This window comes from Aquila chrysaetos, chromosome 15, assembly GCF_900496995.4.
Source record: "Aquila chrysaetos chrysaetos chromosome 15, bAquChr1.4, whole genome shotgun sequence".
NCBI classification, from domain to species: Eukaryota; Metazoa; Chordata; class Aves; order Accipitriformes; family Accipitridae; genus Aquila; species Aquila chrysaetos.
In genome coordinates, this window is record NC_044018.1 from 17,067,538 (window position 1) to 17,086,079 (window position 18,542).

Genomic DNA, 18,542 nt, shown 5'->3' on the forward strand with positions numbered 1-18,542 from the left:
AAACTCTGTGGGATGTCACTATCAATAAGTTATACATAAGTAAACAAGCTTTCAGATCCAGCAATCAAGCACTGGTAGACAGTAACAGCCTAAATTACAGGACTGTTCTTTATGGCCCATCCTCAGAGATCAACTACTGCCATAGGCAATGATTAGAAATCTTAATTTCTTCAACAGCCAATAACTGGCATGGCACCAAATGAGATTGTTCACTGGTATTAAGAACATGAAACACTGGAGCCATCACAATCTTCCAAGGATTCAGACTGGACATTTATCTCACTGTTTCAGAATGTCTTGTTATGAAAATCCAGCTATAGCTAGGCAGTTTCAAAACACAAAAGCCACTCAGGTCCTCCTCACAAACTGAGCCTAGAAAGCAGTAATGAGACTGTTCTCATTGTTATTCACAAAAGGAATAATGACATTTAGCTAACCTGCTAAACTTGTTGCTTTTGTGAGTAAACCACCTATAGGAATAATTTCTGAAGAGTATTTGCACACAACTTCAGATGGGCCAACTCAGTGGGCACCAGAGAATCATTGTAACTTTGTGCAATTAAAAAAATTTTTTTAAATGGTGCTAGATTATCAGCCAATCTAGGTGGCTGGGAATCTGCAAGCTATTTATGTTAAACACTGTCATCATATGTGATTCTTCTGGACCTGATGGTCTGATACATGCAGCACTATCTCAGAAGATCAAAGATGCTGGATGTGTGACATGAAACTCAGCCGATAGTCACAATCCAGGTAATACTGGAATAAGGAATAAAACCCACTACAAAATTCTACTTCGGAGACTATCAGCTGTGGATACAATTGACTTGGCCAACCCACGAAACAACTGTTCTTGATGTAGGGCACTAAACCACTTGAAGATTTATGAGGTACCAAAGTTAATTATGTTTGATCTTAGGTGCTGAGCTTTGGTGACTCATTTGATTCATTTAGCTGGATACAAAATTGTGTTATTAAAACTGATTTTATAGCTGTTTATATTGTGTGTCAGGTACCTTCAAACAAGTGGCTTATGGTAAGCTGGGCTAGACACACAACATGGGACACAGTTGACAAGACTCAGATAGGTGTTCATCTATTTCTAGTACACAATACACCTGCTGAGAGCATCCAACCTTGGCATTAAATGCAGAAAACATCCACATCTTTAAACAAACTTCACTAATTAAATGTGGCTTACTAAGGTTCCTGATAGTGGATCAATCTGGAATTGTGCAGTTTTGGAATGGTAGCAGCAAACACCCCCACCAGCATTACCACCTCGTCAGTAAGTGCCGAAGGCTCAGCATCAAATAAGGTCTTCCTAGAGACCTCAGCCTTGGGCAGAGTCTCAGGAGATGTGCTAGAGCCAGAGACATTAGAGAGTCATTACAAGGGTTTTAGGCTAACAAATCCAGAATTAAATCTTGCATATTCTTGATATTTTTTGTCAAGACATTTCAAAACACTCAGGCATAAAGTATATAATTTCTTCTGTGTTCTTCAACTAAAGAAACTTGCTAATTATAGTGAATTAGTCACTGATGAGGAGAAGAAAAAAACCAAGAACAACAAATGCTTAAAAGGACATCAAGTACAATTATGTTGCTGCACTTTTGGTAGTTAAGGATGAAAACACAGGGTGGATAACTTTTCATTTTACATAGCAGTGTCCTCCAAAAATAGAGGAAGGCAGAAAAGGAAGTCCACTTTCACATGTAGTAGATTACAGGGTAGTAACATGGATACTATAATAAAATTTTTTAAATTTCTTTCCTAATTAAAGCAAAACTTTCTCAATTGAAGTGGAAGAATATGCAGTGGAAGAACATGCACTGGGAGATTATGCTCATTACTTGGAACTTCATTAAGCAAATAGGTCTACCCCAGACACTAACTGTCATGGCACAACACACACACGACAGCTTACTCATTAAATAAGTTGTATATTACAGAATTTGAATTGATTGTGTCTATGCAATTGTATTTTCACACAGCTCCAGGTTTTAAGAAAAAAAAAAAGAAAAAAAAAAAGCTCAGCTTCCGAGCTAGGACTTCTGGCTGGGACCTTAACATTAAATAATGACCTTTATAGATTTCAGTTATACTTCCCTTTTAAATAAAAGTTTAGAAGATACATACACTTTTGTTTCATAGTCCTTCCAAGCTTTATCAAAGGGTTTTTTAAGGTCCTGTCAAGGAAAAAAATACAGTTATTTACATGAAGCATACTGTGGATCTAACAATGAAGACACACCTTGGCCATTTGCAGCACCTACTAGAATAAGGGACTCCACTCTCTCTTGAATAGCTCACCTAAGGATTGTGCAAGAGCAATCTTGCATGTAGGGAAAACAATCTTATACACAGAATTAATACGCTCATGTTTTTAAAAGTATCTCTAGGATACTTTTTACAGCTCCATTTTACTCCTCAAAAGATATAACCACATGTCATCCCAAGAGTACACTACGCAATTAATCAAATCAGCTATTTTCTCATCATTCCATCTCTGGCTCCACTGGAAAGAAGCGCCTGTCCTGAGGCTGTGGTATAGCCTTGGCTAAGGACTTGATTCAACCCACTAAAGTTAAAGAAATCAGTTTCCCACTGACTTAATGGGAACAGTATAGGCCATATGGCTTGACATAACTAATTCTGTGAGAATTTTGAATTACTTATATTCCAAATTCCTTTATTTTTTCCCAATTTGGATAAAATGATCTTAACAAGTCGTAAAACTATTTTGCTGATGTCTAGAAATGCAGCAGTTGAAATTCTGCTGCAGTTCAAGAGACTAGCCAACTACAAAAAAAAATTATTGTTAACTGTCAGACACTGGAAAAACTTTGCGACTACAGATTATGAACTAATTCTTACATGTCAGCTAGTTATTTCGACAATTAAGAAATTAATTAAAGCAGCATTTGATTATTTTCAAGTCAGGAACACGGGGCAAGACTGTATTGTAATAAATGTACTTATTCTGACATAGAAATAGAAAAGAACAAGAGAAGTGAACTGTGGTAAGCAAGCAACACAAAGATAATAAGCCTGTCTTACTAAATAATCTCTTTATCCTCCAGTAATTTACAGAGACCATTTTTAGTCTATGTACATTTTTCTTCATCCTTCGATGTCCTAGAATAATAGCTGCCAGTCACTTCCTGTTTACTCAGTAGTAAACAAAGTGTAAGCCAAAGAAGTTTGTTGGCTATAGGCTTTGAAATTTATTATAAACATATCATTTGAGTCCTAAGTTGTTGTTATTTCAAATAGGAAATATCCTCAGGGCACAAGCAGATTTCAGCTTTTTTAAGAAAAGTCCTATGCTCGTGCAGTCTAATCTGTCTTTCTTAATAATCCCTGTAGTTTCAGGTACATTTAGAATGCTAAATAAATATATTAATAATAATCCTTTTAAATAAAGTACTACCCCCTCCTCAACTAAGTAAATATCTAAAATTTTACACCTCTTTCTCTGCTTATCTTCTATATCTCAGGGCTGCTTTTAAAGCTTCTCAAATGTTGTTTTGTATACATAGTCAAAAGCATGCTGTATGTGAAACCACAAACAGAAGGGATGACTCAATTCACAAAAAAACCCCAAAACAAAAAAAACCCCAAAACCAAACAAAAAACAAACCTCTTGTTTATTCAGCTAATACATTACTTCAGTATCCCATGCCTTCCATCAAATAAGATTAATACACTAGTTAAATGTATTTATTGTACCAACAATAATTTTATATATAAGAAGATAAACATACCCCTTTTACTCCTTTCAGATCTCCCTTCAGCAAACTGTCCAATGGAAAAGTGATTATGTTGTTCATATTCTGAATCTGTAACAAGAAAATTACATCAAAACATTTAATATATTTTAACACAGAACATACACTGTCTCAATTCACACATTTCAGAAAGTTTCACAAGGAAATCTTATATATTATTTTTCTAACCCTGCTTTATGAAGATGTTTATCAGTACAGCCAGTAATCAAAGGTGGAAGCAACATGAGTTAGTTAAACTCATTCTGGAAACTCTATAACCCACGCCAGCATGAAACCTGCAGAATTACTGCCGATGATAAATATCTCATCCAACAGTGACTGCAAAGTAAGACCACTAATATTTACATTCACTGTTAAACACTGATTTCACTGTTTAAAGTATATGAAAACAATCATACAGTTTTTCACAACTTATATATTTTAAGTTCATCACTATATTTTAATCTTGTTTACTTTCCAGTCTCTTCAGACCTATTCCATAAAAAGTATCTGCTATTCCCACAATACATGGCATCTTACTCTGACAGAAGTTATAAAGACAAAGAATGCTGGCCTGTAAAAAAGCCACTATTAAAATATTTTCCTTATATTTCTAAAAAGTAATACATCTGCCTTATTTATCTCATACAAACTTTGAAATAAGAATTTTATGAGGTCTTGAGTATTCAAGTAATTCAAGAGTAAACAAGTAATTAAAGAAGAAAAAAGAATAATTCCAAATGAAGACAACAGTAAAATAATCATGGTTTTAGATAAGTATCTGTATGATAATATTTTGATAAGGAAGAAGAATGAAGAAAGACAGTAAGAGTAAGAGAGTTAGTAGCATACAGCAGGAAAAGAAAGACTTCATGTCCAATCCTTTATGATTCAGGGAAAATGTTCAAGGTATGGGCCATGATGTCTAGGCACAGAGTTTAAACTGTAACGATTAAATGGATTGCACTGAAGAGTAAAAACCAGAGTATTTTAGAACCACATGATTGAAAAAAATCAGAGTAACTTTTGCAGCAGTTTGGTGAAGGTTGCCTTTGGATAGGTTTCTTTTTTTGATGTTATTGTTAGCTGTTCTTTTAAAATGTGTTTTTTTCAAGAAGCGCTGAAATGCATATATGAAGATGGATTTCAAATGTTCAAAGCATAGAAAGAACTTTGCATCATGTAGCAACAAATCCTTCTGTTTCTTCAGGAACATCAAAGTCCCTTTTAGCATAACCCACCCAGAGAAGAAAGGACACTAACGGAAACTTCAAGAAAAAATATTTCCAATTGTGATGCTTCAGCCTCCCCAGAATGGAAAAATACAAAACACTATCACCCTATAGTTACTTGGTGGCCTCACTAGAACAGACGCAGGAGTCCCATCCCCAGTGGTACTCAACAGCTGCTATTAAAACAAAGCCCCCAAGCCCCCACCCTTCCTCTTGAAAGATACTACCTTACTGTGTTTGCTTGAAATTTCAGCCAGTAATCAAAGACAAAGTGAACATACATCAATATTAAAGGTTAAACAGATTGCCTCTGCATGGGAAGGCTGAAGAAATATAGAAAAACTGGTCTTTTAAACTCTTAACTCAAATCACATTTCCCCTCCTCCACCCTACATTTCCTCCTCCCCCAAAAGCTGCAGGACTCAACCACAGCCCTTTAGAATCAACAAGTTAAGTTTCAACTCTGCGTTTTTTTAAAAAATAATTTCTATAAAAACTGAATGAGCAACATCTACACATGCTTAGCTGGCAGTGCTGGAAACCATCCACCTCATAAGTTCTCAGCAGTACTACAACATCTGCATAGCAACATAACCATGCTCAAGTTTACTAAAATTGTATGTTGTAGATATAGGAGATAAGTGAAAAGGTTTAAACCACACAAAACTTAGGTAAAAAAATACAAACTTCTAGAAGACAACAGATGAAACACATACACCTATGGACACACACATCCAGAATGGCTATCCAGGTGGAGAAGCAGAAGAGGTCTCATCTAAGATAATGTTCTATGCAGTTTTCTACTTTGTTATTCTATTTTATTAGTATGATGCAGTCAAATGTCTAACGTAAAGATTAATACTTTCATAGCCTCCATTTAATTATTCTTCACATCCAGATAAACAGGCAGAAAGCATTTCTCAACAGCAGACTCAAGACAACTGTTCTTTCCATAAGTCAGGAAAGAAAAAATGTCAGACCCTGAAGGATTATCCCAGACATATTCATGTAAACATTAAATCAGCCTCCAAAACAGTTCTGGAGGTTTCCTAGAATTTCAAGTCATGGGGCCTGAAGTCCAAAGCAACTTTAGAAAAAAGAATAGGAGGAAAACCCCAAGATTATTTTTAAAAGTTTGGAGAATATTTGCCTATTCAAATTAATTCCTTCTGTGTGCTATCAGTCTATTGTATTCCCTATGCTCCTATTTTATTTGCAACAAATGTAAACATTCATAATGCATGAATTTGTTGCTAACCCAGTTAGATGAATCATACTTGCTCATATTTATAAATCACTACGCAAGATACAGAAGAAAGATCTTACATGTTTTTTCCCTCTTTCTTGAGGAGCTTAAACTGAACTACCTAAAAATATAGACCCATTTTTGGGATGCAGAGAAGCATTAATATGCTGCAGTGCCTACTCTGTGTGTATACAGGGAGCTAAAATGTATACAACTGCCTCTACATTTTGACTATTTTATGTTTTAAAATATTCTTTAAAAAGAAACATGCACAAAGGTGCAGGAAAGCTTCACAGACATTAAAGTCATCCTGTGTCAGAGGAACACTAGCAAGTTCCACATGTTTTAAAAAAAAGAAAAAAAAAAAAAAGTTGACCTGGTTTCCACTTCTAACACTGCTGCTTTGGCAGACTCGCAGTTTTCCCCTGACAGCTTCAACAAGGTAAGATGACAGAGACAGGGTAATAAATTAAAACTTCCCAAGTTGGAGAAGGCTCAGAGGAGGAGAAGAAGAAATGGCAGGAGGAAGAACATAAAAATAAACAAACATGTAGCTGCCAGAAGTGATGGTAGAGGCAACAGCCAAGCCAACATTTGCAAAGGGGAAAGAAGATTTTCAAGTGGATTCAGAGCCTATGGCTAAACACTGAAGTTCTTCTTTTGCCAGCCCTCCTGATTACGCTAATGAGTCTTTTCCAGAACAGCTTTGGATACTGGTGCCTGCAGTACTTCAACAGGTTTTTTGGGGTTTTTTTTTTGATTTAGAAAACAAAAGGCGCCTTTTCACTCTTTCAGAAGTTAAATACTTTTCTTAACAAGCAGATAAACAGAGCAGACCTTAAAACATTTTCAATTTAAATTAAAATTCAGGCAGTCAAACAGTGTATGATATGACTCCTATTGCCATTACTAAATTCTAGATGCAGTCCATGTACATGGCTGTGGGCTTCTCACCCACCAATGAACTTGGGTGTGCGAAAGTGACAGTAGTACTGCCTGCTGACAAATCATTGTTTAAGTTATTTTCATTTTTTTATGGCAAGTACTATTGGATTTAATACTTTCCAAGAGTTTTCCCAGTGATGTGAGCATTAGCAGGACAAGGCCAATCAACAGAGCAGGGAGCAAGTGGAAATCTGCTATAGATGAGATGCAGTTTGTTTGTCTGAACTTTAACCTCTCAGCATCTAACCCCAAGACTTCAGAAAATCATGTAACAAAGACTTGTGGCACAAACTTTCATCTTTGCACCATGCCTCCCTCTCACACGCAAGGACAAAACACTGCCTTTCTGCTGTCCTCACCCCCTGCCCCACCTGCAGCACATTGGCATGTCCCATAGCACAAACTGCATCCCACCAGGCTGGTGGCTGAGGTGGGACATCACCCACCACCCATCTATGCTGTAAGAAAATTGACTCCAGCAAAGCAGGAGCTGAACACCACTAAGTGCCCACATGGAGCTGCTGGCTCAGCTGCCTGAGCTGCCTAGAAAAATGCCTTCGCACAAGATGCTGAGTGTTGCCACCATGTACTACTTGGGAACAGCCCCTGTACTATCACTGATACACAAACTACAGGCTGGGAACGTCTCCATTAGGAAGTGCAAGCGCAAAATGACCGGAAATACATTTTTAAAGGTATTCTTAAAAGCATAAAGTGAAGAATTTTAAAAGCAAAGGAAGAAAGAGACTTGAGGTTATTCCAGCCCATCTTCCTTGCTGGTGGAGAATTCCCAATTGCACATTTTCTAACCTAGGTTAAAACACCTAAGTGGTAAGCATCTATTGCTTTCTCTGGGACACCTCATCTAATATTTTCACAGTAAGATCCCATTTATATGCAATTTATTATTTTCCTCTTCCACCATCACAGTTATCTATGAGGCAACCATACATTTCCAATTCTTCTAAGCTTTCCTCATAAATCAACCTTTTCAAGCCCTGATCATTTTTTGTTACTGTCCTCTGAATTTCTTCCAGTTGGATCAGTATCTTTTTGGCAAAGAAATAAACATAAGATTCCAGGTGTACCTAAACCCATGCCACTAAGGAGGAATTATTACATCTTGGTTTATGTCTTTACAAGCGTAAATCAAACAGTACTCTTATTATTTTTCCTCTCACCGTTAAGCCAATATTTCCTCAAGTGTACCAGTGAAAAACAGAAACACCACAACTTAAATCATTAAGCTTCACATATAATACTCCAACCTCAAATATGTATACCTGTAGCTGTTTTTTATGCTCAACTGAGTCCTTCTAAACAAAATATGCTTGTGAAGGTTCAGGCACCAAATACTCTTTTAAAACCTTAGTCTGAACTATTACCCTGGAAAGAAAATTCTGGGCTTAAATTTCTTAAGTTCATTATACAATACAAAAAAGAGATTTCCTTCAGTTTTGTTATTTGTTACCTTTTACATTTAAGCAAATCTCCTTCTTACATTTAAAAAAAGGAAATAAAACAGGAACTTATGGTCAGAAAAATATTATCACTGTTCTTCCATTTCTACTGGCTAAAAATCCAAGGATTATTAATAGAAAAACTTCTCACATGGCATCTCTTCCTCCCAGCTACCTTTCACAGAGTGGAAATATCAGATTCCTGTCGTCCCAATCCAGCATGTTTCATTAGCTTTAAATTTAAATAAATGAAAAAGAAAGGACAAGAATATATAGAAGAAAAACAAACAGAGAAAATGGAATTTGTTAAATAGGTACTTCATCCTTACAGATCAAATCCCTTTTCACGGAGTGCTGACAGAGATGACAGGCAACTACAGATTTTATTTCTTCTTGGTGTAGCAATCTAAGAATAGGATTTAAAGGAAAAAATATTTGAAGTGCAAACATGTTGCAATGAATGAGCCTTTCCTTGTCCTGACATTTTTCATATTAAGACTCACACCATTATCACTTGGCACTAAATTTACTAGGAAGACAGAGCAATTTACACTATAAGCAAGTGCCATACAGACCTAACCTATCAGGGAACTGTGGGTGCTACCATTCTATCAGGAATTAGCAGCGAGGGTACCATCAAGAAGCAATACTGCACATGCCACAAAAGGTACCATGTTACCTCTGAAAATGCCTCTAGTATTTTCTGATAGTTCACTACCAAAAAAGACATACTGATTGCTCAATCTTCTTAAAAACATTTCTAATCCAAAAGAAATTGAAGAAAAATTTTTAGCTTGATATTGGAGCTATGGCAAGAGAAAAAAAATGCACCGCATATCATAAACTGATCCAAACGATGTGTTAGAAAGGCTGAAGTTAGTAGTTACAAGGACCTGATATACCGTAAATGTCAATTTATTTCTTCTCTTAAAGATGTGTTTTATGAATCACTTCAAATGTGAAGAACCAAAGTTCTTCAAAGTTTTTTTTGAGTTTTATGCACTATTTAAAAGTGCACACATAAAAGAAGCATAGCAAAACACATATAAAACACCCAAGACCTGAACTTTAACTTGAATAGATTACAGTTGAATAATTGGATTCCAGGAAAAAAAAACCTTCAGTTGTTAATGAAGTATTTTAAAACATTGATGCCCTGATAAGACCACGAAAACATCAAAGTATTCTGGAAAACCTTTAAAAATATTACATAAAACAAGAACCTAAACCCCCTATTAAAGTAGAACAACTTCATAATGGCTTTCTTTTACCTTACTAAAGACAAGTTTAAGAAAATTTTTTCTGCAGAAGCACTTTAGAGCTACAGCTCTAAATGCCACCCAGGCCAAGAGCTGACAGAACACATCAGCTTCTAGAAAGAAAAACAAAATATATGACAAAGCAAAACTTGACAGTAGCCTTAAAGCTTTGCCAGTGTTAATAGCTTTGGCATCTGTTCCAGTCTGAACATGTCCTCTCACTTCCCTGCACATTCCCCACTCATTTCAGCTAAAATCTGTGGAAGTTCAGCGCCCTATGAAACTCCAGGGATAGATCTATTTAAAAAGAGTACCTCTTGAAATGTTTTTTTAACAGCAGCAGGTTGTAAGGCCGTGGCTACATTTTTGATGAAACTACTTACAACCAAAATATGTCAGGTGCTACAAGGAATCACTAGAGGAGAAGGATGTTTTTACTGCCAACAAGCTTAAAGCGTTCAGTTGGATACTTTACCACAGTCAGAATGCGTAGGGCTTGTTTCACATATGGCTATGACTATAAAAAAACAGCACCCCAAATTATTTCCAACTACTGTATAGGATTTTTTACACTGGTCAATACTCTTGTAACCTCTTAGAAAACTAGACCTCCAACTTATGAACAGATTTTCAAAGTGACCAGTTACCAAAAATTTATTCTAGTGGTATTAACTTCTAATAGGCAAAGTTACATAAAACTATAGTTTTGTTTTATAATTCTTTTATAATTCTATAATTCTTTTTTATAAATATGGTATTTTCAAGCAATAATGAAGTTTCCATCTTTTTTTCATACATACTTCTTTCTGGAGGAAACTATTTTCCTACAGAGACACCAAATTCAAGGACCATTAGGTTCCTCTACTTCTTCAGTTTTCCTTTGCTAATCAGGAGAAAACAAAAAACTTCAAACCTCAACAATATGAAGCATATTAGGAAAGAGCAGAACCTTACAGAGACCTGTCCTTCACCAGACAGTATTAAAGAAGACAGAAGGTGCCTGTGATATTGCAATGTGAAAAAAAAAAAAAAAAAAAAAAAAAAAATTTACATTCACATACATGCAAAATTATTATTTGCTTCAAAAACTGAGAAAAACTAAGGACTTAGCTACTATCTCATGACATATCCTCTTCTTATACATACAAGCTGAAGCAAAAATACATAGTTGCTAGTGAAAAAGCATTACAGAGCAAAAAAGATTTAGAAATATTCCTTGGAGAAGACACACAAAATGCTTACATGGATAAGAAAAGCAATAAAAATATGCATCCCACTTCCTATAGATATTTATTTTGGTTTTATTTTCCTTTCCAGTTTGGGGGGAAAAAATTATTCTTGTCAGAAACATTTTGCAAAGTTAGTAATTACTGGTTTTAAAAGAACAAATAGCTAAGATTTTTGGTAAAACAGCAACTTTTTTTAGCTTTTAAAAGTCATCTTGAAATGCAATACATTAAAAGGTTTTTCTGGGGAGGGGGTACAGCTTTTAGTAGATTGCTTTTTAAAACCACCTAAGCATCGCATTTTCCAGATCCATTTGCCTAATGAAGTCACCATATTGCAATTAATTTATGATAGAGAGGGGTTTTTAGTCAACAGAAGGTATCATTTAGAAGACCCATTCTATTTCCCCTTCCATATGAGCAGTCTACCTCTGTATGGGAGACTCAGGATAATGGACTGACTCACACTCAATAAGGATGCCTCTTCTGATATGTTATTCTCAGGTAATACTGTACATCCAGAAATATTCAAATCAATACAACGAATATGAAATACATTTCACTGTTGATAAATACATTTGGGGCTAGATTCTCTCTCATCGATGTCACGATTGGGTAAAAAGAGAGGAAAGTATCAGGGACTGAATGGGACTACCCTAAATCCCATCAGCTGGAAACATTCCCCAAAGAACTGATTATGACCAGCTGGCTGCAAACTACAGACATTTGGTTTAGACTCACAAAAACATTTGATGTGTCTCCATCCCACTGATTTCAGCAGGCACAGACTTTTAAATGCTTGTAGGAATCTGGGTCATCTCCCCTTCATAGCCCCTGGTTTAAGAGTTCTGTGGTTTCAAGTAAATTTGGGACTTACTTAGACATGGGAAACCTCTAGCTAGTAGGACATAGTCAGAATCTGCTCTTTTTGTGCCCTCTGATTAATGTGAAATCGAGGCTGAAAATTTTCCATTCATAATTAAAACTCCAGTTCTTCCATTTGGCCCCATCCCGTTTGGCTCACTGAAGAGTGCTTTTAAGCCTTACTGGCTTCATTTGCAAGATTGGTCCCCAGTGGACACTACTGTCATTGTAGCATTATGTTTGATTTTGTTTTCCTGAGAAGCAAGAGACTCTCTCTTCCAGGGACACTAAAATCTCCCTTTATAAATACAAACAGAAAGCATGAAAAAGTAAAGTAAGAGCAACATGAACACAGAGTAAACCAAGTTGGGTTTTGCTGGTTTCACAATTTCAAAGCAAACTGATACATGCATTTTATAATACATGTTATAACTACTTTATTGTGGGAAGCTTTTAGGCGTGAGAATTGTTGGAAGAGGATTTTTTGTTGGGTTTATTTGGTTTTTGTGGTAATTTGTTTTTTGTTTTGGGGGTTTGGGTTTTTTTGTGGTTTTTTTGGTTGGTTTGTGGTTTTTTTTTAGTTTTTAATTTTGCAAGGGGAAAGGCTAGGCCATGAGACATCTTCCTAAGCCAAGAATTTTTTTAAGAACAGTGGTTGCTAAAACACAAATTGTCTTCAACATGAAGAGCTGTTATAATTCACAAATACAGCCTTTGTAATGGCCTTAAAAAATTTCAACATGTTTTTCTAAGTAATTCTTACCAAATTTTTGAAGAGTGCAGTTAATTCCTTTGTAAACACAGAAAATTTTAAAAACGCTGTTCCCAAATCTGGGTCATCCCTGCAAACACAGTTGCCTCCAAATTTCTCCAGTGCTTGTGTATACTGTTCTTCATTTTCCACGTGAGCTTCAAAAAGAGCAAAACATGAAAACATCATCAGTAGATAAAAGGTTATTGAAATTACAACTGAGGGGTTTTTTAAAAAAAACAACTTTTCAGAAGATTTCTCGCTAAAAATGTTGACTTGATACAATAAACATTTATTATTCATATTTTAACGCTGATATGCCAGAAGTATGACGTATCTCACTAATTCTAGTTTACGTGTATCTATCCACATGCTGTACGAAGGACAATGTGTCATCAAGACAAGACAACCATCTGACAGGAATCCACTCTAGAAAGACCCACAATATTTCTGCACCATACCTAAGATTGCATAACAATTACCAACTCCTATAATGAACTTCTAGAGTCTTTTATTAACTGTCTCAAATTTTAACTGTGTGCTGTTAAGTTTAACTGTGTGCTGAACAAAGAAACAGAGGAGATCAAGTGTGTTGGCAGAGGTCTGGATCTCTACAATAGAAGGCAATAGATCAAATAAGACTCTCAAGTCATCTTAGGAAACAGGACTACAAACTACATTACAGATGAGGACAAAACCCATATCTATGTTAACTCTCCGATTCAGAGCAGCAGTGGGAATCAGAAGCAAATCCTAGCAGTCTGCATTTACCACAGACCAGTTCAGTTCTCAAAGCAGTTTTGGTTCACAACAACTAGATTCCTTTCTGAGACAATGAAACCAGAGGCTCTGCCCCAGAAGTGGTCCAGTGCTTAACAGAGACAGCAGGTTCTGAATCACTGTGTGGGCTGCACCAATGCAAGTCATCCAGCACTTCTGCCCTTCAGAAGGCTTTGAGCTGCACATATTGGTGGGTTATTCAGCCCAGGGAATGAGATGAAATCTAGGCCTAAAGCAAGTTCCCCCGACTCAAATACAAAGGAAATCTGAGGGGCCTCAGACTTAACTACTTCAACCTACTGATTTACTCCTAGGACACCAGATTACTTGCTTCTGTAGACACACATAAGAAGTCCCTGTCAATTTGATCTATGGAATAAAACAAAAAGTGTTTCTGAACCCAAGCTTAGTGACCATGTCAAGCTTGAGCACATGGACAAAGCACACCAAGTTGGCACCTGAGAAAGTCAATGTTGCCTGGTTCTTATTCTAGCTGTGGCCAACTTCTAACACTTCAGAGGAAGTCAGGAAAAAAAACCCATATCCTAGAAAACAAGTTATGCATTAATAAGAACAAAGACCCCTTCTTGGTCATCACATGAGACCAGCATAAACCCTGAAGATTATTTGGAGAGGATTAATCTGTTCAAACAAGCAATGATCTGGTTTCATTTCAAGCCCATTTGTACATGTCAACACATTTAATATCCAAAGGATTCTTGATGCAATGCCCTTTCTCCAAATTTCTATGAATTAGTTATACAACCCGTTCAATAAACCTAGCACGCTCCAACTTAAAATCAGGCCTGTCTGTTCATATTCGTATTTGGACAGCCATTCAAGAACTTTATTTCTCAAGTAGCTACAAATTTTCTTTAATTTCCAATACGTGAAACTAAAACCCTGTGGAGTAGTAGTACAATATCACGTAATTGAAGACTGTTATAATGTGCATGCAGATTTGAAGTTACACAAATGGCATTAATTCTACAAGTTTCTATCTTAAGCACTTGAATTTGCAGCCTGTAAAAGATAGTTTGTATATAGCCATTCAATTTAAAAACTAAGCCCTAGCACTGAACTGTACTTAGTTTTCATCAGCATCCACAGCAGGGGCTGCGCACTTACCAAACCTTTTGCTACCCGAGCTGTAGGATGAAGTAAGGATATTCAACTAATACTACTGTGTGATGTACACACACCTGAACAAGCTTTGAACGAACTGGTACAGACAGCAAAAGACCAGATGTGGCAGGTCGCAACTCCTCTAGTTCACACAGCTATCCAGTAAGGTGAATTATTTCCATATTGCTTTCTGTATTCTTACTGCTTCCTGCATCCAGCTTGGTGTATTTGAACCCAGGTGAGGGTAGAGGTCAGGGCACAATTCATACAGAAAAAGAGAAGGCTGCCACTGCCCGAAAACAAGGTGAAAAGGCTGCTACCATTAATTGTTGTAGTTAGATGTGCAATCAGCAGCTGAACCATGCTGACTATTCACCTTAGGAAACAAGAGCTTTCTATTCCATACAGCATCCCCAAGAGTTTTCTATTCCCCAGCATCCTAGGGACTGTTCTTCTGGGTCTATGTGTCAGATTAAAGACAGCCAACAAAGCAGCAGCTCAACAGCAATTCTGAGACATTCCCCAGAATGCTGATGGTAGTTATTGCAGCAATACTATCAGCTGAGCTAGTACTCCACACATGCTTCTGAAGAACACAAAATTGTATTTTGTCATGGAACTCTCCAAAATACTCTCCCTGCCTTGTGTTTTCTTCCTGATGGATTTTAAAAGTTTCTCTACAAACAAAAGGTTTGGAATCTATCAAAAAAAAGAAATCCGAGCCAGGTTTGTTTGAGGGTTTAGAGGCTTTTTTTAAGTAAGAAACTAAATTATGTATAAATTGGAGTCACTATGTAATCCTCCATAACAGTTTCTAAATTCACACATTAAAAAAGAAAGCCAAAACATGTATACTTAATATTCAGGGAACCTATATTAAAAATCCAGTAACTGTGTTTTTGAGTGCAGGGCCACAGTTTTTGTTTTGTCTAAAGAAACCCCAAGGGCTGGCAAGTGGCTGGGTTAGTGATACTTCTACTGGTGGAAGAGAAATACCTCCAAACCTTTATTGTCAAGATTGGGCAGCATGAATTTAAAAACTAGGCAAGGTACTGATTTTATGCAAAAACTGTAGTGATTTGCTACAATGCTGTAACAAGTACATTGATTATGAGGCATAGTCAAGCACTTAAAGAAAGAAAGAAACAAACAAACAAACGAAAACCCCAAACAGAAGAAAGGGTGCCAAATAAATATGTAACAGATGACACAGCTCCAGATGAATCTTAAACTGGACCCTCCACAATCCAAAGATAACAGCTTCATTACATTAGGCAAAAAGGAACTTCCTTTTCAATTAGCCGATAAGAATTACACCCTAACAGCAGTTCCTGTTATAACCTTGTATCTGAACACCAACAGGCCCACAAGTTCTGTCAGATATTGGTGGCTCTCCAAGGTTGCCAGGCCTATCTATTTTGCATATAATATAGGTTTTGTTAGCTGTAATTGCTATGAACTGCAAAGCGAGAACAAACACCAACAAAATGCTTTTTCTTATCCACAAAAACAAATGCCACTGCTTATTTACAAAATGCTGCTGATCCACAAAAACAAAAGCTTCAGTTATTTTTTCAAAGAAGATAAACACACAAAACTCCATGAGATTGGCACACATAAAAACGCATGCAGCAATAGTTCTTTGTATTTTTATCAGTGTTGTAAGAGAAATATCTGACTTTGCAGCTCATCAGCTCTCTCTTGTCATGAAGTTCTCAACATACATAACTGGAAGCCACCAGAAGGGTGAGGTTTCACAAAGCAGTAGAGCCAATGTAGTTTCTTACTGCTGCCAAAGAGAGTAATTTCACCACTCCCATGCCCTCAGCTCTCGATGATACATGTGTCTTACCATTTCAGGTGCTCATCTAATCCCAGTTGATTTCACTGCCTATGCAGCTTTATGAGCTAAAAATCTCATCAAGGGATCTGCCAAGCACCAGGGGTGGCAGAAGGAGCAGGTAGCCCAGACCTGGTAGAAAGAGGAGAGCACAGCTTCCCCACTTGGTAGCAGTATGCCAGCTAGATAGCTTCAGCTACCTCGAAAAATTTCATGCTTACTAAGCTCATCATCAAGCAGCTAGTTCAAGACTGCTATTTAAAATGTAAATTTTTCTCTTCTCAGAGTTACCCATATAACTCTTTCTGATTCAGTAAGATGACTGACTATTTAAATCCTCCAATGTCACCAATATAAACTACCAGGAATTATTATGTACTTACCCAGACCAGATATGTTTATGGCTTTGACAGATTTCTTCATTTTATAGAGAACAGTTCGGTCAACATCCAGAGCCTAAAACAAAAGAGAAAAATTAAATGTAAAATATCGGATTGTCCCCTGGTAAACCTGTGCCCTGGAAACCTTCTGTAATTATAACACTATTATGTTAGTTAATTTTATTTCTGTAATTAATAAATTACTTGCCAGTTGCTCCCATCACCATCCATACAACCTAATCTGTCCCCTTGTCCACAGAAATACATCCTCCCTCTTTTGCTGATGACCAGCATCACGTATACCCAGCAGCATCTGAAATGAAACTATTTACACAATATCTTCTTCCTATGTTAAATTATTAAAGAAGCTTAAAACAGTTTCAACCTATTGTATGTTCTGACACTGCTGAAGAAACAAGCAATATCACTTCCCCAGGCAGAATATTAAAAATGGAATTTAATTTCAGTTTTCCTGAATAATTTAGTTAATTAATTGCACTCCCAACCATATGAACTTTCTCACTGCTGTGCTGAAAAAAATAAATTGCATATGTCTCAAATATCTTTCACACATTTTATCACTAGGCAAAGCTTTTTCAAAGAAAGAAGTGGAAGCAGGCAATCATTTTGCTTACTGAAGTGAAATATGGGCAGACCCAAAAATGTACAATTGTTCCGGAATGGAGATGCAGAATTATGGTTACACAAGTTACTAAAAAAACCCACAAAAAACAAACACCAACCTTTGTGAAACTGCAAGAAAATTTGAGTTCCAGAGATGGTGATGTCTTTAGACCTCACTGAAGAACAATACCAAACACTAAAAATTGTATTACACCAAGAGCTATTTAACATGATAGATGCTTAAAAAACAAACAAAAAGCACCAAATTCATTCCAGTTTTCATTCAAAATATTTCAGTGAATCACAGCAGCTACACATCTGACCTACTGTTGTTTTATTGTTAATAATTTGTGTAAGAGAAATGACGTGGAAAAGTCAGTCCCTAGGACCCTATCCAATTATTTTAACAAACTGAATGCAAAAAGAAATATTATCCCTCATATTTACAGAAGTATTCTTAAACTGAATCCATTCAGACCACAAATAGCTGGGCAAAATCTCTGCAACATTCCATGGAAACCAACAGTTTTAGATGTTGCCTTAACATTAACGTTATAGTGTCATGGTACAGATATATCCATTGGAAGTTTTACCTCCAGCATCTTTATAGTTCACATCTGAAACATTAGCAGGAGAAATGCAGAGGCCTTTTCACCTGGAATTCTGAAGAACAGAGGAAGGGGAAAAAAAGCCCTAAGAAAGCCCATAAAAGTCACACAGAGCTCTATTCACCCTCTTCAGCAATCTGAATTGCATCCCCTATAACAAACCTGTAAACAGTGCGATCTCAAAGGTTAGATTAATCACCTGTCTGGATGGGAGTACACGAACTAAACTCCCTCATTGTGTATTTGGTGATTTCTAAAAATAATCTCAGAAAAGCACCATCTGATCAGCTGACTACAGAGGAATGATAATTTCATCGATGACTGCATCAAAGGCAACTACCCTCTTGGAGACAAAGCAAAAAGAATGTCTCCAACTACAAGTATTACAAATAACAGTCCAAAGAGAAGCCTGATGGCCAGAGACTGAAA

The 18,542-nt window shown here is 36.5% G+C and overlaps 1 protein-coding gene across 12 annotated transcripts in view; it reads right to left on the reverse strand.

Annotated features, from left to right (window-relative positions):
• ASAP2 (ArfGAP with SH3 domain, ankyrin repeat and PH domain 2) overlaps nucleotides 1-18,542 on the reverse strand; it is a 94,267-nt gene that overhangs the window by 52,736 nt on the left and 22,989 nt on the right. For all 12 annotated transcript variants that reach the window (XM_030037004.2, XM_030037003.2, XM_030036998.1 and 9 more), the window contains exons 2-5: nucleotides 16,885-16,957; nucleotides 12,769-12,914; nucleotides 3,771-3,845; nucleotides 2,143-2,192 (exon numbers count right to left, since the gene is read on the reverse strand). In XM_030037004.2, the coding sequence (XP_029892864.1) occupies nucleotides 2,143-2,192; nucleotides 3,771-3,845; nucleotides 12,769-12,914; nucleotides 16,885-16,957 (344 nt within the window). The remainder of the gene's footprint in view (nucleotides 1-2,142; nucleotides 2,193-3,770; nucleotides 3,846-12,768; nucleotides 12,915-16,884; nucleotides 16,958-18,542) is intronic.